The 25,387-nt window shown below is 28.7% G+C and overlaps 1 protein-coding gene across 4 annotated transcripts in view; it reads left to right on the top strand.

The window, feature by feature from the left end:
• LOC142326690 (uncharacterized) overlaps positions 1 to 24,863 on the top strand; it is a 31,978-nt gene extending 7,115 nt beyond the window's left edge. For 3 of the 4 annotated variants that reach the window (XM_075369314.1, XM_075369316.1, XM_075369315.1), the window contains exons 2-5: positions 7,022 to 7,253; positions 12,283 to 12,351; positions 18,277 to 18,304; positions 24,670 to 24,863. In XM_075369314.1, the coding sequence (XP_075225429.1) occupies positions 7,071 to 7,253; positions 12,283 to 12,351; positions 18,277 to 18,304; positions 24,670 to 24,746 (357 nt within the window). In that variant the 5' untranslated portion in view covers positions 7,022 to 7,070 and the 3' untranslated portion in view covers positions 24,747 to 24,863. Of the gene's footprint in view, positions 1 to 7,021; positions 7,254 to 12,282; positions 12,352 to 15,632; positions 15,661 to 18,276; positions 18,305 to 24,669 lie in introns of all 4 variants that reach the window. The other variant, XM_075369317.1, reaches the window with a different exon arrangement.
• The last annotated feature ends 524 nt before the right edge of the window (positions 24,864 to 25,387 follow it).

The following is a 25,387-nucleotide window of genomic DNA, read 5'->3' as shown; positions in this document are numbered from 1 at the left end:
GACTGTACTTTAAAGACATAGTTCTTCGCTGAAGGTTTTTTTTCATTATGTTCTTCAATCTTTTTGACCATTTCTGTAATATTGGTGCACAATTTTTGACAACAAAGCACTTAGGGTTTTTCATGCAGCAGCAAGCAGTTTTACGTACTTGTCTAAGTTGTGAATTTTCTCTTCCTTTTTTCTTTGAATCACAAAAACCAAAGTTGCAGTCACATCGGCAAGAAAAAGTGCCTTCTAACAAACATATATGGGATTACTGTCACATTGAACTTCATTGACAACCAACTACAAAAGGATGTGACCAAAAAAATTTTATTTTGTCCCCCTGCTCCATGAGAAAAGAGATGAATTTCTTTAAAAGAGTCACTGAAATTATCATTTACTGTGTTAAATAAAAATGGTAACACATGGTGTCAGAGTTTTTCTTTGTTTGTTTCCAAAAATTAGTATAAGTTACTGCTATCATCATTATGGCAATGTAAATTAAATAAGTACACCCACATCAGCCGTTTATCAAATTGTGACATCTCATTAGTTTTAGGTAAAGGTAATTTTTGGGCACAGTCAAACTCTAGCACAAATATCTGACTGTTATTCTCTTTACACTTGCCTATCAGCTCTTCCTTTTTTTTTATAGGCATAATACTTTCTTAAATGTATTTCATATTGGACTTTACAAGTATCATTTGGGTTACTTAACAATTTAACTCTTGATTAGTTTTTTCTTTATAAAATTCTTTAAACATTTGGTACAACTTTTTAGGATACATATAGAATTTTCAAGATGTCTCTTACTTGATTTATTTCTTGAGTAACGGGACTCTGTATTAGGAATAAGTGTTAAGTGCTCTTTAGCTAGATCTCAAACATTATTATCTATTGAACAAGATCTATTTTGATGGGTTCCGTGTTTCTCTCCAAATGATTCATTATTTAGGATTTCTGCTGGATAATTTGTAACCTTTTCTCTGAAACTTAGAGACTATGTAAAACATTTTGACAGATAATTGCTTCTGAACCACTCATTTTTACACTGTACTTCCAAATATTTTCCCTTTTGTGTTTAGCACCTACATGATAAATGAAAGAAGGTTTACAGCGCATTAATCCAGCTAGTAGAACATCTTGCTGTTCTTTACAACCCTCACAAAGAACTGATTGTACAGGATCTATTAGTTTTCAACATTTATTCTTTTACAGCATATTTCTTTACAACTGTCCAAAAGAACCTTAAATGGTGTGCCAGAATTTTTCTTATCAGAATAAGAAGTTCCTCACCTTAATATCTTTGTGTCGTCTTCGTGTTTTTTCGTAGACTAATTTTTACAGTTTTTTTTTTTCACTAATACCTACAATATCATTTTCATCTGATTCACCACTCATTTTTGAAAGAAACAATATCAAAATAAAAGCACAGTAAACTCCAACAATAAATATAAGTATAACCTCATAACCTAATACCTATAAGTAAACAGCATGTGGCACTGCTTACTTGATTTCATCATCCTAAAGTGAAATAAAAAGAAAATGGAGTGAAACTTTACAGACAAACAAACAAAGCCGTGGAGAATCTAAAAATATGATCTCCTTAAAAAGGGAATCTACTTGCATACATCCTTTTTACTAGACCTTCTCAATTATGGTTGAAGAACAGGTAATTATGCTGTTTATTGAAAATTTGTGATAATATTAAAACTGATTTTTTTTTGCACTAAACCTTCTTCACATACTAATTTTATGATATGCTACAACAACTTTGACAGCATTGCTGTAATTAATCTGCAGCAAAATAATCTATTATACTTATATGTTATTGTTAAAAATTACGGTGAGAATTTAAGTTGGTGTTCAGAATTTAAACTTATTTTTTTACGCATCAACTACAGCTTGTAGTACTCTAGCATCTTGTAAGTGAATAAAAAAAAACATTAATTTTTTCAAATAAATTAATTCACAATAAAATATTTGATGAATGGGTAAATTATGATTGCAAATCATGGTGCAAGTAGTGGCAGTTATTCTAAGTAGAACATGAAATTTAAAAAATTTATCTGATAACAAGTTTAAATGAAGTTACTAGCTTGCAAATTCTGTCATTGATTATGGTTTATGCAGTTTGTTCTTATCTGTAGTTTATTTGTCATTTGTTACTGTATATGTTTTGTTTAGATATTTTATATTTATAAAAAAATGTGATGTCTTTTTAAAATAATGTTCGATCAATAACACATCAACATAAAATTTGGAACTGAAAAGGGACTAGGTGTTCTACATAGTATTCTATATGCTTAATCTGAATATGTTTAAGGGTTTTTTGTTTATAATAAGATATTTATATTATATCATCGAATTGATTAATTATCATATTACAAAAAATAAAAAAATAGATATACTATAATATATATATTATATATAATAACATATTTATTTTAATATTATAACTTCTCCCTATAATATAATATTTTATTATATGTTAAAGTTTAATTAATAGATATGCTAATTAAAAAAATTGTTATATAACTATTACTTATTCTAGGTTATTTAAAGAAGGATATATTAAAATAAAATCTTTATTTATATGCAAACTGGTTTTTGTAAAAATAATCATATAAAATAAATTATTTAATTAAACGCATCAGTAATATAATTATAATTTAAAAAAAAAACTTAATTTAAATAAAATAATTATTTGATAATGGGTTGATTTAAATATAACATCAATCAAATTAAATAATAGTTGATTTATAATAATGTTTTATAATAAAAAAAATTTTGTAATTTAATAAACCTTAGAAAAATAATTATATAATAATATTTCTATTTAAAAATATATAATTATTAAAAAAAAATCTCATGGTCTAAATTTTATTTATAAAAATAATTACAAATGTTTTTTTTTGTTTAATTATCTATTTCTTAAGAATAAATTTATTGTTATATACTCTTACTATTTTCTTACTTATTTTAATTAGTTGAGCTTATTAGTTCCTTTTTATAGTTATTGTTTAATTTCCGGTTGTGGGTTTTTACTATATTGAACCGTTTTGTTTTTTTTTTGCATTAAATTGGCATTCAAAGTTAGGGGTAGCTTCATTTGTCACTTAGGGAGGAAGACCTTTTTAAAATAATTATTATTTAAGTTTAGGAATTTTCTAAAGTTAATTTTTTAATTGAAGTTATATTTTTTAGAACTAAAAAATGTTGTCCCTGCATTTGCGGTTATACATCAGGTTCAAGTTAATTTTTTTTAGAAATTAGTTTTATTACATTTTTTATATTTTGTATTAGGTGAAATTTATATAATAAATTTTTTTTTCTCTATTTAAATTTGTATTTAAACCAGAATTAGATACCCTGTTATTCTAAATTAATGTTGGTTTCTAAGGAGTATATTTTATTAATTGAAATTTAATAGATCTGGCGGTTTTTAAATCTTTTTAGAGGAACCTGTGATTTAAATGATATTCCACAATTTTTTGTACCTTTTTCTTTCTTGTATATCGCTGTCATTGAGTGTAATGAAAATTTATTTTCTTTCTCTTTTTTTGGATTTATGTTAGGTCAAGATACACTTATAAGGAGGTTATTAAGGTGGTACATTAGTTTTTATTTTTTATTTTTATTAATTTTTGAATTTAGGATTTAACAGTAATTTTTTTAATTATTTTTTTGAATTTTGCTCTTAAATTATGTACATATCGCTCGTCACTCTCATAAATTGAGATAAGTTGTAACAAAGTAGATGTACTGGAAAGTGTATCTAGATCCGGATTTTGGTTTTTATTTATTTACAATAAGTATTTTTAACTGTTCAATTCAGTTAGGTCTGATAGTTTTTTTTTTTAGAAAAAAAATTTTTGTCTTTTTTTTAAATTTAGTTAATTGTACTGTAAATGATAAGTAAATTTTAATTTAGAATAATAATTTTTTTAGTACCTTTTGTATCAGGGTTAAATAACTTTTTTAATTTATTTATTTTTCCTGAATAATGAAGATTTACTTTAAACTGTATTTTATTGTTGAACAATTACTTATAAGTTTTGATTCGTTTTGAAATGAAATTCGTTTTTTTATCTAGTTATCTGGTAATTTGGTTAATCAAGAATTTCTTTTTGCTTATTTATTTATATTTTTCAGTTTGAAATGTTAAATTAAGTTCATAAGTTACAACCCCTTAAATTTATTTGTTCCATCATTCGTGGAACAAACAATACAATTAATTTAGTATGTCTACTTACATCTGATTTATATTGCAATGCATGTTGTAAACCTATATTTGATACATTACAGTGAAATAGTGTCATTTAATGTCAAATAAGACATGTCAGTGAGTCAAGTAATAAGTAATGCAACACGATGAAATTTTCTTCAGTATGAGTTCAGCTCTTGGTATAACTTGCTGTGTTCTTTATTTGTGGTAGTGGTTTTATCATAGAGACATATTATAAATATTGTTTCATAAGTGATGCCATAAATTTAGGGAAAGATTTTTATGACAGAACAACTTTGGTATTATTTTATTGAAGATCAACCTGTTAAGTTTTGTGTGTGTTTTACAATATATTTTAATGCACTCCTTGGTGAAACAATTTTATGAAGTATTTTAATTAAGTATTTTTAAAAACTTAATTATTTTTATAATTAAGTGTTTCTGTAATATTTCAGTTTACTTTCATTCATTAAAACATTTTGAATTTTACAATGAATAAAAATCGGGCTTGTAAAAATTCTCCAAATACTTTTTGTTAGTTTGCGGAGAATTCACGAAAGTCAATGAAAACCAATATCGAATCTGCTGAAAACTGCTTACAAACATTATTTTGACTGTCCATTGGAAGACCAAGATAAATCCTGGGCTCCATCAAGTGCTATGTTAAACTAACCCTATGGTTAAAAGGAAAAAAGTATTTGCCTTTTGGTATACCTATGATTTAGCGAGATCCTACTAACTATTATGATGATTGCTGTTTCAATTCAAACAATAAAAACAGTATTGCATACCCAAATGTTCGTTCAGCTATGAGACCAGTACTTCATGGTGTTGATTTATAGATTCAGATTGTTTCAACTTCGTGGAAAGAAATGTCTGATTTCCCAGAAGGCTCAACCGATGAATCCTCACCTTCAATAGATATCAATAGATATTAATTACATTTCAGAAGAATCAAATACTGAAAATCCCATCACACAAGCAGAACTTATCGAATTAATTTGTGACTTGTATTTGTTGAAATGGCATGCAGAACTCCTAGGTTCATGTGTTAAAGAATGGAATTTATTAAACAAGGATACTAAAATTTCAGAAACAATTTATATAGAAATAGGAATTAAATTTTTCTGAAATACTTCAGAAGAGATTGTATAATTTGTTCCTGCCTTGATGTTAGGGACTAATGTCTGAACTGGACATTGAATATGTTATTCATGATTGTCGTTTATGTATATACTAATCAAAAAGAAGTTTAAGACTGTGAGTGTTGTTGCATAATTAGAATAAATTTTCTTCTATAATAGTAGCACATACTGTAAGAATAAAAGAAACATATGAAAGTATGTCAAAAATTTTAAAAGCTATTAAGTGTGATGAATACTCATGGCGAATTACTGTTGACCTGAAAGTGATAGGGCTTCTTCTCAGCCTCCAGAGTGGCTTTACAAAGTATATGTGTTTCTTGTGTTTGTGAGATAGTTGGGCTACAGATAAACACTATGCAGTTAAAGACTAGTCAAAAAGAAATCACTTTACCCTAGTAAAGGAAAATGTTGTCAATATTCCCCTTGTCGAAGCAGGTCGTATTACTTTACCACCTCTACACTTAAAATTAGGCCTGATAAAGAATTTTGTAAAAATATGGACAGCTTTAAATATTTACCTGAGATTTTTTCACAATTAAGTGAAGCCAAGTAAAAAAAAGAGAATATTCATCTAGCCACAAATAAGAACATTAATTCATGAAAATATATTTTACAGTAAATTGAATCCTAAAGAACTAGTAGCATAGAAGTCATTCAAAGATGTTGTTACTGTTTTTTTTAGAAGCAAAAAGGCTGAAAACCATGATTAGCTAATAAATGAACTCTTAATGAACTACAAAAATTTAGGCTGCAGAATGTCATTGAAAATTCATTTTTTACATTCTCATTTGGACTTTTTCCCTTTAAACTTGGGTGACAGCGACAAACAAGAAGAAAGGTTCCACCAAGACATATTGCAGATGGAACAATGTTATCAAGGCAGGTAGGATGAATCTATGTTGAGTTACTACTGCGATGATGAAGAGAGAAGGCTTCACTGAACACAAAAGAAAAATAAGAAAAAAGAAATCAAGATGACTAATTTCTAAAGAAATAAAGATAATTACATTAAGATAAACGTAAATGTCTACAGAATAAAGATATGAATTTTAATTGTAATTATTATTATCTTTGTATTTTATTATTTAAGAAGTTTCTCAATATTTTAAAGGGTCATAACAAAAACATCTGAAGGTGATGAAGAAAAACTGATTTCATTTTAAGGTCAGCATAAAAAATATATTCACCTTTTATTTCAGTTCCAAATTATTACTTTTTTTGTTGACTTGTGTAATTATTGTCTTATTAAATCTTATTCTTCTAATTTTGCCTAAATTATTACTATTATCTGGTCATATTTTTTCCCATGAAATCTCAAAAGTTGCTTTGCCTTAGTGCAAAATATCTTAAAGATTCTCTTCTAAAGAAATGATTTATTCATACAGTGAATTTTTATTTAAAAGACAGTTCTGATTTTTAAACCATATTTTATTGTTGTTATTTATATTACCTTTGTTAAAGTAATTGTTATTGCAGCAATTTTTTTTTTTTAGTTATATTTTACAATTGGGTTTGATATATATAGTAAAATTCTATGTATGTGTATATTTTATGGCATGGAATGAAATAGTAAGATTGCTTGCTGTTTAGTTATGATATTTATTCTCAGTTTTCATAAATAAAAAAAATTGATCACAGTTTTTTGTATTTTAATTTTTGATTTTAGGAGCAAGAGTGGAGATAATTGTTTTGTTCTATTACAAGAAATAAAAGCCATGCTGGTAAAACTGAAAAATGATGCAATACAAAGTGACACTAGCACTGATGATGGAACATCAAATTTTAACGTTCCTCTGCCTCCTGAACTAAATAATTTCCACATCAGCAACCCACATTTGTTAAAAATATATGAGAATTTTAGAAAGAATTTGAATGGGGCGCATGAAAAACTTAATGTGGTAAGGCTAATATTATAGTAAAGAAAAAAACATTTATTGTACTTCAAATAAAAGTATATTTTATTCAGTTTCATCTTATCTCATTTTTAATTAGAGATTTTATTTTTAGTGTTTAAAATATATTTAATATTCAAATATTTAATGTTGAATTCTAGTGAATTTAGGTGCATTGAAGGTGATCCCTGTGTCTGAAAAGATAATAATGTTTGATCAATAATTAAAGATGTATTAAAGCATATTTTTCTAATTTGGAATTATGGGTCTTTTTTGTTTATAGATGAAGCTAAACTGTAATAATTCTAATTGTGCTTGATGAATTTAAAATTCATCAAATTGGTTTTAAATATTAAAATCATGTAATGGATTATGATTCTAGACTCAAAAAGGTTTTGTTTAATTTAAACGAAACCTTTTTGTAATGGCTTTTTTATAATGGCTGTTCAGTCATTATACGCAGAAATAGTAAGTTATTATTTTACATAAAAGCTCATTGATTAACCCTTTATATGTAGCTGGTTGTGATGGGGTGGTGGTATCAAATTAATCTCCTAGAAATGAATTGCAATAATATGTTATTAGAAGTACATTTCCCTCACTTATGTTTAGAATATGTCAAAGTAGAGAGATTTATAACTATTATGTTGTGTAACCTCAATGTTTTTCATTCTAAAATGAAAAGTAAAACATGTTTTATTTTATTATCTTCATAAAATGTGCTTTAAAATTATGTAAAACGCAAAGATTTAATCTTTTAAGAATGACAGAAAATAGACATGTAGAATCAATGTGTTTTACCCATTTACTGCAAATATCAAAAAATTTGTCTCTTAATTTCATAATATCTCCTCAAATTTTTTTATTGTACAATTAAGAATAATGTTTTTATATCAAAAAATTACATTATTTTGAAAAAAGCTGACAACACAGTTGTAGGATTTTCCCATCATGCAGCTTTTTTCTGATGCACAACTTACACACAACATAATTTAAAATATTTATTATTTTATTTAAATACAATTTTTTTTTTATAATTTAATTCAATAATTCTACTAAAGTGCGTGCGCATATTTCATTCGCACGGGTGTGACAGCACTAGTGGCCTTTTATGCTTTAATTATATTCATTTATGTAATTCTATCGCTTACCTGTGATGTCACAACTTAGCAGGTGACTTCAGCATCTGTACATCAGTGTTACACTGATGTACAGATGTACTCTCCTTGTGGTGAGAGGGTTACTAATGACGAAGTATACCCACTTAGCCATTGAATTATTTAGAGCAGCTTTTGGGGTGGGGGTCCGATTTTGCAAAATCTTTACTGGAAATACTTTGTTTTAATTTTTACCAATTGTGCCTAAGAAAAATAAGACCTTAATTAGGCGAAATTTCGACATGGAGATAAGTGTGGAAGTACCCCTGACCCATTAAAACTGGTTCATATAGTATTCCACCTCTCCATGCTGCTGCTCTGCCCATGGGCTGACCAGAGGGATAGGCCTTGCTGTCAATCATTCTATTGTCTCTTGGTCCCAGGTCCCTTACCATGCGAGAAACATGCGGTTCCTCTTTGGCGATGGTCTCCCAGTCTTTGCTTGTCCATCCCTCCTGCCGGCTGCCTGGCGCTCTTGCCAAAAGAGCACTGGGTATTATGCCGGTGACCACCAATACGGCAGGCTTGGAAACTGTTTGAACACGGAAGCGACTCCCAAGGTAGTGGTGCATTGCACTTGCACGAGCCGCTTTCGGTTTCAACAGGACAGAATACACCATGGACATCAATAATCACCGTCTGCTGGCCTTCGGTTTGTTGACATTTGCCATGAGCAGGCTGAGAGCGGTTATAGCTGTCACAGCTTTGTCAGCAGCTCCGAAACTGCTCAGCGAAGCTGAGTTTTCGGTCCGCCATCATACCGAGGTATTTTGCGGCCAGTTTGGTCTCTACAATCTTGTCCCCAACCCACAGGGGGGAGGATGTTGAAATGCTTCTTTGTTAGAACCATGATCTCTGTTTTGCTGAGGGCTAGACACTCCTGTTAAAGCCCATCAGGACTAGGAAGGGGGGTGGTATAGTGACCAGAAGCATCATAAGGTGGGTGTCTTCCCCTATGGGGTTGGGATGAGGGCGAGAGACAACCCTTGGTCGTCCAGCCAGGCACTGACTGTGCATGGCCCAGCTGAGCCTCAGTTGGGCGCATTCTATGTTGTGGTTTGTGACAAGTAGTACAACGTGGTAAGCGTACCCAACCAAGGCCGATTCTTCAGGCATCTCCAGCCTCAGGAAACCATCATGGTGTTCCAAAGGGTGGGGCCAAAAATTGAACCCTGTGCTCCTGGTGTGATTGCGGTCCTACACCAGCCTGCCACGGTCTCATAGATGAGACCACAATTCCTCAGATAAGCATTCACCATTCTGAGGAAGTATCGAACCACATGGAACAACTATTCCAGGGCCTGAATCATATTGATCCACCGTGCAGAATTGAATGTGTGTTTCACATCCAACGTAACAAGAAGGACCACACGGTGCAAAAAATTGTGGTGATTGTGGTCTTCTGCTCGCCGCCCTGCTTCAACAATCTCTTGGACTGCATCTAGGGTCGACCAACCCTACCAGAAACCATACTGGCTGGGTGATAAGCTACCTGCCTGATTCATTGCTGCAACCAGTCTTTTCTTTAACAGTTTCTCCAATACCTTCCTAAAGACTATGTTATTTTTATGTTATTACTCAAAGAATAAAAAGTTGAGTCAGAAACCACATATACAAGCACGTCTAAAATATGCTCTGCATGTTTCCTACTCAGGAAGCTGAAGTTGGCTGTAGATACAGCTTCACTCATCTCAGTTTTGTCTTTGTTCATTCCTTGTTTTCTTTTGATATTTATCATAGGGAAATAAAGGATAAAATATTCAAATTATAAAAAATGTTATAAATTGTCATTTTAAAATACTCTAATTGTCTTCTATTTACTAGTATGATATATATGTCAAGTGTAACCTGGATAAATTGAAATTTACTAAGTCTATATGATGACAATATGACATCACATTTTAAAAACTAATATTCTTGCCTTAACAAAAAGGAGCATATGAAATTGGCGTTGAATTATATAATCACTTGCCAGCTTTGCAATTTCAGAAACAAATTGTAAAAACTTTGGACTAGGCTAAGATTAAGAGCTTTCTGTTTGTAATTTTTTATTTTTATTTAGTGGTGAAATTTGTGAATATAATAATAATCAGTACTGCCATCATTTATTTTCGGTTTCTATGTTTTTTGTGCCAGTATTTTAATGTTACAATCAACCAAAAGTGTTATATGTTACTGTTGAGACCAGCCCTGTCCAATCGAGGCCTGCAGGCGCCATGGTGCCCTTCGTTTCATCTTCTGACACCCGCACCCATTTGCCAATTTTTACATCTTAAAAATGATATAAAAAGTACATTTTAGCCGTTATATTTTCCAGTAGTTCAACAGAAGTAATTCTGCTGGCGACCTTTTTAATATGTGTTCATTTCTTTGTCATTGTTGTTGACAAATTCATTTCCTATATTTGTAATAGTATAAGTAGGTATAAAGAGATCCTCCTAGCAGGGGGTCTAGCTTGATAGAACAAGCTACCTAATTGTCACTCATCTGTTGGTCTGCCCTTCACTCAAGTTCTTAGCGTTCTTTGTAATAAATTTGAAACTGTCATATTTAAAACAGATGTTTTTTTTTTTTTTTTGAGCAAATGTTGCATTATTCACAAAGACACTGATATTTCAAACAGTTAGTTAAACTAATGAGGGTCATTTCTGGTCAGTTGTTAATAAATTTAAACCTAACAGTTTTAAAAGACAGTGAATTTTTTGTTAGGCTTGGTGCAAACATATTTCTAATAATTTGAAATCCCAATTATGTCAGGATTTGCAAGTATGTGAATATTTTTCACTGAAGATTGTTAAAAGTACTCACATGTCTGATGTTGCTGAATTGTGTGTACCTATTAGAATGGTTTTCTGTGGTTTTACAATAAAGGAAGAGTTTTCAAACTGTTGCCATTTCTTGGACAAACTAGGGGAGAAGACATGTTTAAATAGTGCGTTCTATAAACATGTTAAAATAGTAACTTTACTTAGTGTTGTACTGAAAATGTATTCATGCTTTGGTTCAACATATCTTTGTGAAGTTGCATTTTCATCAATAAATATCATCAAAAACAAGTACTGATCATGCCTGACAAACTCCCATCTTGATGCTTTAAGAGCAGCTTGTTCCAGCTACACACCAAATTTTCCTCAATTTGCAGCAAGCGTGCAGTATCAAATTTCACATTAATTATGTGGCGAGTAAATATAATTAATTTCTGTTTCAAATGTTTTTGGTCGTTATTATAAATTACAATTATTGATTTTGTTAGTAGCAGCAGTAGTGTGGAGATAGTCAAAATGAATCATGGCACCCCCACAGCCTTTGTAATCATTCAGATGCACCCCTAGTTGTAAAAAGGTTGGACAGTGCTGGTTTAGACTAATCATAAACTTTAAGTATTGTAAATTCAAGCTACTTACATTTGAATTATTTAGGGTTAGAGTAAATATAATTGTAAAAATATTCTGAATCAGGGTTAGCTATATTGATGTTATCATTACAGTTTAATGATAACATCAAATTAAATTAATGATGCAAATTATTTCAGATATTGTGTTTATTGATTGAATTTTGTTTATACATTAAACAATCATTGATGGATTTGTAATCTTACTTTAATGTATTATTATAATTATCCATGCTTTCATTTTCTACACTCTTACTTATATAATGTTTCATTCATCTTGTCTTCCTCATTAAAATTTGTAACTAAATGACTAAAGTTGTATAGAAAATAAGGCCAAAGAGGTTTTCCTGATCATATCATTCAGTAGGTGCTGCTCTGCATGATCTGCACACAAAAATAATTCAACTAACCTCACACTTTTACTACTGTGAATAATCTCAGCCACTGGTTTTTCTACTTCTTACTAACTTAGAATGTTATTTTTCAGGATACATTAGCTGCTTTGTATTGTAATATGATAGAAATAATTGTTACACACCTTAATGATAATGATCACGTAAGTATATAATTTTTTTTAACATTTAGCATTTTATATTTTTATTATGACAGAGGTGCAATCTTATTTATGGATTTTATAATGAAATTTCTGATAGAGTTTGTAGGTTCATTTATTTGAGGGTTAATACAATTATAAAAACCATAAAATAACTTTCAAACAGTTCAAAATAAAAAAAAAAATAATTTAGCAACTGCTCCTACCTTCAAAAACAATATTTGTTTTTTTTATGAAACTACAATAACTCAAGCTCTTATGGAAGGGAGCAACTCAAAACGTTTTAAATGGAATTAGAAGGGTTGTGACACAACCCTTTGTTGTAAAATGAAATTATTCATTAGAAAACAGTAATACGCATTTATTAAAGAAAGACAACATTACAGATTATTTATTACAAGAAACACATTAAAAGATTAAAATTGAATTATTGAACTTGAATGTTCATGAAATTACAAAAGAATTTTCTAGTTTTGCAAGAGATTTTTATGAACTTGTATAAATCTTTACTAGACATGCTTCATGCCTTCCTTGTGTACCCTGACAATGTACTGGATGGTTGTAAAAACTTAAAACTGCAGTTACCATTTCATTTTGTGGGATTTCATGAGCCTCTTGATAAATTTTGTCTTGAGGTTCATTAATATCATGAGGGACTGTTTTAATTACTTGATCTGCAATGTATTCCCCACATATGGAAAATTATCGTGGATCATTATCAGCTTTTCCATCATTAGGTCATAAAATTCAGTCAAAATAATTTCTGATTGACATAAAAATTTTATGGGATTTAAAATGGTTTTAATGCAATTCTTAATGAACTGATAATCAATTATTATCATGCTCCTGTGGACCTTCTCTTATAGATTTTTAACTTTTTGGATTTCACTTTTCAAAAAAAATTACTTCATGACTAGTGAAATTTCATCAGTAGCACTTTCAGGACTTACATAACTCTCTTTTTTTCTGTTTCCTCTGGAACTAATGTAAGGTATTACTTTAGAGGATGAATAAGGATGATATGTATGAATGTAAATGAAGTGTAATCTTGTACAGTCTCAGGTTGACCATTCCTGAGATGTGTGGTATTCAAATACTACCATGTGATGAGTGGTATTGATAGTGTTCAAATTCGTATAAAAGTAACTGCCTTTACTAGGATATGAACCTTAAAACTCTCAACTTCAAAATCAGCTGATTTGCGATGATGAGTTAACCACTAGACCAGCCCGATGGGCTCAGGATTTCTACATCTGTTATCCTTTACTTTATTTTTTATTCTTTTATAGTTCTCCATACAGTTGATCTTATTGAAGTTCAAGTAGATAAATTATCATTAAATAAATTAGCAAGTGGTCTTGTGAGATCATCATTCCTTTACATACATGAAGTTGTTTGCTTGTATTCAGTAAGCTCCAATTTTAAAAGTTGCTAATAAAATTAAAAAATAATTGCACCTGATACTTTCCAAATTACAAAAATACTTAGCAGACATTCAAGTATGTGGGCATGAAGGCTAAACTGTTGGAAGTAAATCAGATTATTTTTATACCTTATTTTGAAAAGTTCTTCTTAGCAACAGTAGTAGTGATGCAAAATCAATAGCAGTAAATATAAAAAAAGTATTACACATAAAAATAATAGAAAGATAATAACTTGTTGGCAACTATGTTCTTAATATGGGACAAGTGGCTATTTGGTGTTTTAACAATGCACAGTAACTAATTGCTGATACTTGTAAACTGTTGGCCAGTGTGCATGTAGACTAGTTATTGAAATCTTACTTTTTATATAACAGAGACAATGATACAACTATATACAATGGTACAAGATATGATAAAACAAATGCAATTTCCCACCATTCATGATAGGTTTATCATTTCAAAACGTTTTTGATTATATGGTTTTTTATTTTTATTTTTTTTTTAAAGTGATTGTTTTTAAATAATTAATTAAAAGATATTTGAATAAATAAATAAGTTTATTAAATAATTTTCGTTAGTTATAAACAAATGATTAAATATAAAAGAATTAACATTAATAAAAAAATTGTTTGTGCGTCAATAAGTAATAGTTCACATGGCTGGGTGCTTCCAATACTATTCAGGAGTTCTTATATATTCTTTCATGCTTTACAAATAAATACATACCATGATCAGTTTTTATAAAAAAAAGAAAAGATGCCATTGTATATAAACAATTTTGATGCTAGATGCACCATTTTAAAATGATATATTGTGAAGTTTACTAAGATAGACTTGAGGATTTTTTTAAGAGTCACAGCATTACAGAATATTTAATTATGTTATAAAAATCCATGTCAAATGGTAATAGTAACGTAGCCACTGAATTTTGGGCAACAAGTTAACCATCATTTGGTTACAACCTATCAGGTTGCAGAATAAGTTAGACAGGACGCCAAGCTGGTCACATATTGTCTAACTAGCTTGGTGTGTGTGTATATATACATATATATGCCAAGTATAAGCTGTATATATGTAAATATAAATAAAAATAAAGTTAGGTTGCTCATAATATGGGAATTGAAGAGATGAACACATATTTTTTAATTCATAAAACATCTCAAATTTGAATCATTCAAGATTAAAAATTACAGAAAGAAAAACAATAATGAAACATTTGAACATGATTTCTGGCTATATAAATTAAATTTAAATTATTAAAAATGCATAATTTTTATTTAAATATAGTTTCAGTGTTACTCTTTGGGTTGTAATAACAGCAAAATAATTTATTTCAATGACCAACTAATAATATGTATCTACGATTTAATTATATTTTTAATTAATTTATTATTTAAAAGAAATTTCTTCTTGAACAAACAGAAATCTCTATAAAAGTACTCAAAAATTAGGAGAATATTCTCCTAATAATTCCATTCCATTTATTCAAGTCTGAGTGAATATAATAAATATTACTATGTACTACTGTATTACTATGTACATATCTGTACACTGTACAGTACAGTATTACTATGTACATATCTGCCAGGTTTCTAGTTTCCAGCTTTTCCATTTTTTATAGCTAAATCCACTTTTAATCCAAGTTTAATTTAAATTTCTTTATGGTTTTAATTTTTGCTTATTTTTCCTAAGGAGTCCCTTTGGAATAAATGTAAATTTCAGCTTTCTAGTTATCTTAGAAACAGTAATATCAGTAAATGATTTCACTTTGATGTGCTGACAAGTGTGTAGAATATTGAATATATACCATGAATCTTCATGTTCAATATGTAATAAATAATTGTTTTTATTTTATTTCAGAAAATGCCTGATAGTACAATGCTGAACGGTAAGTTTTTAAGATTAATCCTTTTTTTTTTTAAGTTGCTAAATTAAATTAGCCATGCCATGTTCAGATTTCATATACATATTTTCTTTTCTTTTTTTTAATGTAAATATATTGATTTATTAATAATTATTAACCTCCGATTGTAAAAATGTTTGAATTAAAATGAAACGTACTTAAAATTTTATTTCACTAATAACTTATGATTTTTTTTTTATTATTGAATTATTATTGTTAAAACATTTTTTTTACAATCTGGTTAATAATTATTAATAAATCAATATATTTAAGTTAAAAAAAAAGTTAAAAGAAATAAATGTATATAAAGTCAGATTTGAACCGATGTGCCTTCTCCTTGTAAGATCCAGATATTTCATTAATTAAAATTTTATTTGGCTATAACTCTGGAAACAATGAAAATAAGTCCTGCTTATGATATATCATTGAAAAGCTCTCAACGAGGGCTTATTACTGCAGTTAAGAAAAAACTCCAAATCCAGATTGAAAACCCACTTTATTTAGAGGTCTGTCTGTGTAAACATTTTTGGCCCAGTCGAAGTTGGCCCGATGGGCTCAGGATTTCTACATCTGTTATCCTTTACTTTATTTTTTATTCTTTTATAGTTCTGCATACAGTTGATCTTATTGAAGTTCAAGTAGATAAATTATCATTAAATAAATTAGCAAGTGGTCTTGTGAGATCATCATTCCTTTACATACATGATGTTGTTTGCTTGTATTCAGTAAGCTCCAATTTTAAAAGTTGCTAATAAAATTAAAAAATAATTACGCCTGATACTTTCCAAATTACAAAAATACTTAGCAGACATTCAAGTATGTGGGCATGAAGGCTAAACTGTTGGAAGTAAATCAGATTATTTTTATACCTTATTTTGAAAAGTTCTTCTTAGCAACAGTAGTAGTGATGCAAAATCAATAGCAGTAAATATAAAAAAAGTATTACACATAAAAATAATAGAAAGATAATAACTTGTTGGCAACTATGTTCTTAATATGGGACAAGTGGCTATTTGGTGTTTTAACAATGCACAGTAACTAATTGCTGATACTTGTAAACTGTTGGCCAGTGTGCATGTAGACTAGTTATTGAAATCTTACTTTTTATATAACAGAGACAATGATACAACTATATACAATGGTACAAGATATGATAAAACAAATGCAATTTCCCACCATTCATGATAGGTTTATCATTTCAAAACGTTTTTGATTATATGGTTTTTTATTTTTATTTTTTTTTTAAAGTGATTGTTTTTAAATAATTAATTAAAAGATATTTGAATAAATAAATAAGTTTATTAAATAATTTTCGTTAGTTATAAACAAATGATTAAATATAAAAGAATTAACATTAATAAAAAAATTGTTTGTGCGTCAATAAGTAATAGTTCACATGGCTGGGTGCTTCCAATACTATTCAGGAGTTCTTATATATTCTTTCATGCTTTACAAATAAATACATACCATGATCAGTTTTTATAAAAAAAAGAAAAGATGCCATTGTATATAAACAATTTTGATGCTAGATGCACCATTTTAAAATGATATATTGTGAAGTTTACTAAGATAGACTTGAGGATTTTTTTAAGAGTCACAGCATTACAGAATATTTAATTATGTTATAAAAATCCATGTCAAATGGTAATAGTAACGTAGCCACTGAATTTTGGGCAACAAGTTAACCATCATTTGGTTACAACCTATCAGGTTGCAGAATAAGTTAGACAGGACGCCAAGCTGGTCACATATTGTCTAACTAGCTTGGTGTGTGTGTATATATACATATATATGCCAAGTATAAGCTGTATATATGTAAATATAAATAAAAATAAAGTTAGGTTGCTCATAATATGGGAATTGAAGAGATGAACACATATTTTTTAATTCATAAAACATCTCAAATTTGAATCATTCAAGATTAAAAATTACAGAAAGAAAAACAATAATGAAACATTTGAACATGATTTCTGGCTATATAAATTAAATTTAAATTATTAAAAATGCATAATTTTTATTTAAATATAGTTTCAGTGTTACTCTTTGGGTTGTAATAACAGCAAAATAATTTATTTCAATGACCAACTAATAATATGTATCTACGATTTAATTATATTTTTAATTAATTTATTATTTAAAAGAAATTTCTTCTTGAACAAACAGAAATCTCTATAAAAGTACTCAAAAATTAGGAGAATATTCTCCTAATAATTCCATTCCATTTATTCAAGTCTGAGTGAATATAATAAATATTACTATGTACTACTGTATTACTATGTACATATCTGTACACTGTACAGTACAGTATTACTATGTACATATCTGCCAGGTTTCTAGTTTCCAGCTTTTCCATTTTTTATAGCTAAATCCACTTTTAATCCAAGTTTAATTTAAATTTCTTTATGGTTTTAATTTTTGCTTATTTTTCCTAAGGAGTCCCTTTGGAATAAATGTAAATTTCAGCTTTCTAGTTATCTTAGAAACAGTAATATCAGTAAATGATTTCACTTTGATGTGCTGACAAGTGTGTAGAATATTGAATATATACCATGAATCTTCATGTTCAATATGTAATAAATAATTGTTTTTATTTTATTTCAGAAAATGCCTGATAGTACAATGCTGAACGGTAAGTTTTTAAGATTAATCCTTTTTTTTTTTAAGTTGCTAAATTAAATTAGCCATGCCATGTTCAGATTTCATATACATATTTTCTTTTCTTTTTTTTAATGTAAATATATTGATTTATTAATAATTATTAACCTCCGATTGTAAAAATGTTTGAATTAAAATGAAACGTACTTAAAATTTTATTTCACTAATAACTTATGATTTTTTTTTTATTATTGAATTATTATTGTTAAAACATTTTTTTTACAATCTGGTTAATAATTATTAATAAATCAATATATTTAAGTTAAAAAAAAAGTTAAAAGAAATAAATGTATATAAAGTCAGATTTGAACCGATGTGCCTTCTCCTTGTAAGATCCAGATATTTCATTAATTAAAATTTTATTTGGCTATAACTCTGGAAACAATGAAAATAAGTCCTGCTTATGATATATCATTGAAAAGCTCTCAACGAGGGCTTATTACTGCAGTTAAGAAAAAAATCCAAATCCAGATTGAAAACCCACTTTATTTAGAGATCTGTCTGTGTAAACATTTTTGGCCCAGTCGATTGCAATCAAAAGTACAGGTGTACAACTAAATGTTACAACAGGCCTAAATACAAAATTTTACCTTTCTATGTCTAATCATTTTTGACTTATGCGAGATACATAAACATGTACAGATGTCACGCCAAAACTATTAAATTAAAATGGATTCAGAGATAGTCAAAATGGATATTTCTGTTGAAATCTGAAAACTGAAATTTTTCACGTTTACTACTTCCTTTACTTCATGCAAGGCAGTAAAAATAGGCTTTGTATCTTTATCTGTTTAATTTTTTTTTATATTAGTGTTAAGGTTGTTTATATTATTTTTTGGTCTACTGATGTACAGTTTGATTTTTACAGTTTACCTGTGTGGTGTTAAGTTGCAAGGGCTAGTAGGAGTTCTTTTTTTTCTTGTTGACCAGTTTATTATACAAAATTAGTATTCAGGAAATTTGCATCCAAATTTACATATGTATAGTAATGTATGTTCATGTTGTCAAATAAAAGACATGACATTTTCAGATTAAGGAGTATGTCAGCTTGCTATAACAATAGCTTAGATCAGTTATAAGTTTCTGAAGTCACGTTACAAAGAATTAAGGAAGGACAAATTCCATAATGTCAAGCTGTCTACTATACCTTAAAAATTTGTTGTTTCTTGAATGATTTGATGAGGATTCATGTAATTCCAGTTAGCATAATGGTTGCAGTTGACGTGCCCATTTAATTTTTGTCTCGTTATTGCCCCAACAATACTTATTTTAGAAATCACTTCTGTATTTTCTTTATGATATATAAGTAAAAGTCCTCATATAATTTCAAGTGTAGGTCTGAATCATTTTCTTGAAGAGTTCATAAAATCTTTGGTTTATGTGGTCTTAAATTTGTTTTAGAATTTTACAGTAGTTGTTATTCACTTCAAACTTTAGCTCTTTTCCTAGTTAATTGAATTTGTTTTTTCTTTAAAATTACTTGAACTGAAACTTGTAAATATTTTTCATTTACTACTATTGTTGGCCATTCAAGAAGTAATCAGCTAGTGAACCAGTTTGCTCCAAATCTTTTATATAAATTAATAGTATCTTGTGTGATGATACAGGAATCAAGAAAATGATTTATTAAATTACATTCACTTATGTTACGTTCTCAAAATGTTTATAAGCAAGCCTTATGCTGATCTCTGTGGCTTAATGTTAGCATCTCAGCCTTTCATGAGGAAACTTGTCCCAAGTTTGAATCCTGGTCTGACTTGTTTCATATAGTGCAAAATTTTCATCCCATTTTCTCATGCACAAGCTTTGAGCTTACATCTTGGTTTAGTCATGAAAAGAAACATGAATATGTTATTTTGTAATTCATTTTTGATTTGACTTTATTAACAAAGAACAGTTACAAAACATTTTGTTCACATCCTACACACTGCTGAATAACCGACGTTGTAAACTCCACAAAAGGTTGTATGTAACTACAAGGTAAACGAGAAATAGCTTGAGCCAAATAAAACTAGTCTTGTCAATTTTATTCTCAGCGAAATAAAAGATAATAGTACATCACATTTAAATATTTAGCTGCTGTTCGACTTTCTCCATACATTTAAAAGCAAAATAAATTTTATTCATTTATTCTCCGATAAAAAAAAGTAACAAAATTATGTTATTTTATAGAAATTCAGATTCTAATCTTTCATATTTTCTAACAATCATCACAATTCTCTGTAATATGTAACTTAATTTGTAGAAACAACAGTAATTTTAATTGTTTTGAGAAATAATACTTGTCTACATTACGTCTAAGACAGTATTAGTTTACAATACTCATAAAACTAGGCACCATTTAATAGCTGCTTGACTTAAAAATGTTGGTCTTTAAGCTCAATTAGAAATGAATAGAATTTGAATTATTATACATAGAATTTTTAAGGAAAAATAATCTTAGGAGTGTGTCAAAAAGTGAACATCATTTCTTACAAACTTATATTGCAAAAAACATGTTTGCCTAGGTGCCTTGCTAATTTTTTGAATAGGGAGGAGGAATTAGTGTATTCTCTGCCAGTTGGCACAAATGGAAAAAAAAGTTTTTTTTTAACCTGTGTTGTCTTTGAGCTTCTTATTAAAGTTTCATTCAGAAATTTTTGTTTATAAAAAATTTATAAATTAAGGTAAATATTGTTACCTAACAGTATTAATATTATAATTATGTCTTTGTATTCAAATGATGGTGGTGGTTTTCAAATTATTGTTTTCAAAAGATAGAGATGCTACCATTCCACAACAGGGATTTGGCAAATTGTTTGGTGTAACTGAATTTTTTTTAAGGTAGAAATACCATTTTAGTTTTGTTTGATATGAAATAAAATTAGATCCTTTTTACATTATTAAGATTCTGTTATTTATGTTAAAGACCCCCCCCCCATAACCTTGGAAAAACTTTTTAACAGAAGGGATTATATAGTTTCAAAATGCATATTGCTGTAATTTTGGAGCTGATCTATGATATTAATGTAAGCAAAACTGTTTCTATTGGCTTGTGTTCAGAAATCTTTTGTTTTCAAGTGATAACTAGTAAACATTATGCCCTTTTTTTCTACTCGCAAGTGTAAAATCATTCTAAGATGCTATGAACCCAAATTAAGCAGCAGATTTTATGGTTACTTATATCTTTTGAACTGAAAAACTGAATAAAACAGGCCTCAATAACTGTTAGGTTTTCATTAAATAACTTTGTTAAATTGCCAATAAGAAAATAAAAATTCTAACAAAATTTATAGAGAATTTAATTTTGAGAAAATCTGTGTAAATAAATTTAATAAAAAGCAAATAAAGTTTTAAAAATTCAACTTGTTCAAAAAAATTCAAATCAAAATGTGACAGAAAAACATTAGTTTTAAAGATAACAAAAACCTTCATAAAATTAAAAAAAACTTGAATCTAAGTATTAAAATTTAAATATTCATCTCAAAATACATTAAACAAAATAAAAAAGTAATAAGTTTTATTTAAAAAGTTTTGAAATGCTTATTTTTATGTACTGATGTACAGTCAAATTACAAAAAGTAGTTATTAAGGTTAGATAGTTTTCTTTTTAGTATCATCTTTGTTTTTAACTTGATGAATTAATTCACCACAGAAACTATGTGGGAATATGGAAATTGAATTTTGTCGCATATGAAAAATATAAGGTCTAACCAGAATTTGAACCTGGGATCTCTGGATGAAAGGCAGAGATTTGTGGATTTTATTTATTATTTTTTTATGTTCATAAACATCATATATGATATTTTGCTGTGATTTGGCTGATGTAGAGTTACCTGATATAACAGAAGAGTTGTCAGCACAGGTAGTCAGAACAGTCCAGAGAATTATGAAAAAGAGAGAATGGTATTGATGTACCTCCATGTTTGTTAGTTCTAACTTTTTCAAGTCTGATCATTCCTGACAGAATAAAAGTAGGTTACCTTTCTATTCGTGTACGATCATATATACCTAACCCCAGATTCTGCATCCAGTGTCAAGGTTTAGGTGGCAACAAAGGTGGTTGCACGAAAGAACAAGTTTGTGCATGTTGCAGTTGTAAGGGATATGACATCACATGCACTGAAGAAGAAACATGTGCAAATTGTAAAATTCCACACTGCAAGGTCTTGAGAATGTCTCATTTACAAAGAATAAAAATTATTTTGAAGATCTGTACAGAACTGAAAGTTCCCTTTCCTGTGGCTCGTCAGGAATACAGAAAATCCATCTGCATGAGGAATCCTGTACAACCTGGTATTAGTTTTATATAGGTTCTCTCAAACAATATACAAAAAGAGAAAGAATGTGCATCGTGTAAAGAACTGACCAAATTGGTAGAAGCTTTGTCGTTACAAGTAAAGTCCTTTACATTATTATTGCAGCTTTGAGTACTGGCAAGAAGTAACTTTTGCCTGAAAGATTAATGGTGTTTTATCTAAAACCATGTCACTTGTTACACAATCACATAAATTTACTGCGGCAACAATTAAACAATTACTCAGCAAAAAACCAAGATCGCTATGTAGAGATCAATAAAAACATCACCTGGGATGGCATCTCTGTCCTCCCAGGCTTCGAAGTCCTCTCCACCATCTCAAGATCTCTATAACAATGTGGTGGCAGATGAAGGACGCTTCATCCATTTTAATTTTTTTCTTCAAAAAAAAAGTAAACATCTAAAAACCAAAGCTCATCCTAAGAGTTATGAAATCTAAAAAGAAAAACTGTATTGTATTTGATACATATGCTACACAAAGATGCTATATATAACAAGAAAAATTATTTTTATGGCAAAAAATTTTCAGTGAAATGTTTTGTGGTCTTCATTCTTGCTGTGAGGCTATTGAAATCCTATTACAGGAAGAAAAATCCATTAACATGTATTACAGGAAAGATTAATACTTTGTCTGCAGAAGACTCACCTCTGCCCCATAATGAAGTGTCTTCGCAGCTATGTCTGCAAAAGATGCAACCATCGTACTGAGGGCAGAGGTCATGAGGGTGTACCTGTTTCCTACAGGAAATCATAGTAGCTCATGGATTCCGCTGGCCACAAATATCCCTGCAGTCTCACTAAAGATATTGGCATCATTTAACCTTCTCTCATCACAATGCTTCTTAGCCCTCCGCGAAAATATGTTGGTATCTGATTGCCTCCCTTCATAGTCTTATGCTACCTTCTTGTGAAAAAAATTTCAAAACATTACAGTATGTTAACGAGATTTAACAGATTCTGACAAAAAAAAAGTTACGATTGGATATTTTTATGCCTGTAACAACAAAAAAATTGAAGCCGTACAAAAATTACGATAATTTAATTGCAGAATTTTTTTGCGCATTTCTACCGCGTTTTTTATTAGCGAATTTTTTTATTATTTGCGTTTATAAAACATAGTTTGCTGATTAAAAAAAAAAAAAAATACTTTCAAGCAAATCGGTTGAAAGTTGGGCAAAATATGATGAAAAACCCGTGTCATAAATCACAGATTAATTAGCATATCAGTTTCGAGAAATTTTTATAGTTATTTATTTTTTCTTAGCGTTACATATAATGTAAAAATTTTTTTTTAAATTATAAGACTTCCTAAGAGCATTTATTACGTGAATTTTTTTTTTTTTACAACAGAATTTTTTTCTCAATTCTTTTACCATAATGTGATCACTTGAAACATAAAACTGTATTAACATTATTGGTGCTGTTAAAATACAATTCAATTCAAAAATTATTTCTTACTTTTACATAGATTTAAAGTAGGATTTAAATAAAAACAATTAAATTTTTGTCAGGAAAGTTGATAAAGTACTTATATAACAAGTAAAACTTATTCTTATCTTTTAGAAAAGTTATGCAGTAATGAAGAAATGGATGAGAACAATCTGTACTCTTTATTTATAATTTTCTTCTACTCCTATAAGTCTTCTTAAAATAAATTGAAACTTTCTGCAGTTATGCAGAAAATTACAATTTTATTATATACCCCCATCAGTTTTATCTGACAAGATTTATATAGTCAACCAATTTTTCTATTCATTGACCAGTCCTTTCTTCTTTGAATGATCATATTCTTGTTTTTAGTTTAGAATAAATATATTATTGGAAGCACAACATCCTGAAAATTTCAGTTTTTAAAATATGTTTAACTTTATTAATATGGAAATTTGTTATTATTTTTCTTAAAGCGAATTGTTTTCACCGATAGTACAGTCTTCAAACCTTATTTAAAAGTGAAGAGGTAATAGTTATAATTCTATAACTATTACAATAATTCAATAACTATTTATCTAATCACTAATAGTTTCATCACTTTTTTCTTTTAGGCACACCTAATGAAGTAATGATGCAATTTACCAATGGATTTCCAAACCAATGGATTTGTATTCTGTGCATAAAATAATCTAGATTAGCAGATTATTTGGATAGATTGTATATTATTTTATAGAATGTATATTATTATTTTGTTTGTATATTATATTATTACAATTTTACGATAATAAATCTATTTAAAAAAATATGAGGACAAATTTTGTATAGTTTTTGTAATTTTATTAATTCTGAAAAATTAATTGGATTAATTAAAATATATATATATATATATATATAAAATACATACACAGATTAACAAATTACGAAAAGTTACAACTGCAGAAAGCGAGTAACAAATTTATCATTGTAATTGAACAAAAATATCTGAATGTAATACAATATTTAAAAATACCAATAATACTCGCACAATTAAGTTTACAGAATAAAGCGAAATAAGTTGTATATAAATCGCAGTCGACAGCGGTGGCGGCGGCGGACGGTGGTTCAGCCGCCATCTTGTGACGTCACACCTGGCGCGCAATACGGTAGTCTATTTATTTTGCAATCTTAGATGATGGATATTAGTAAGTCTGCAAAAAAAAAAAATATAAAATATTAGTTAAAAAAAAATAATGATAATATTATTGTTGCATTTCCACACCACCCAAGAGGTAGCAACTACAGCGCGTTGAGATTTTTTTTTGTTAGAGTGAAATCTCTCCCCGATAGGCC

Source organism: Lycorma delicatula, chromosome 6, assembly GCF_047948215.1.
Source record: "Lycorma delicatula isolate Av1 chromosome 6, ASM4794821v1, whole genome shotgun sequence".
NCBI classification, from domain to species: Eukaryota; Metazoa; Arthropoda; class Insecta; order Hemiptera; family Fulgoridae; genus Lycorma; species Lycorma delicatula.
Note: the sequence above shows the minus strand (reverse complement) of the source record. Positions and strands in the feature narration are given on the sequence as shown.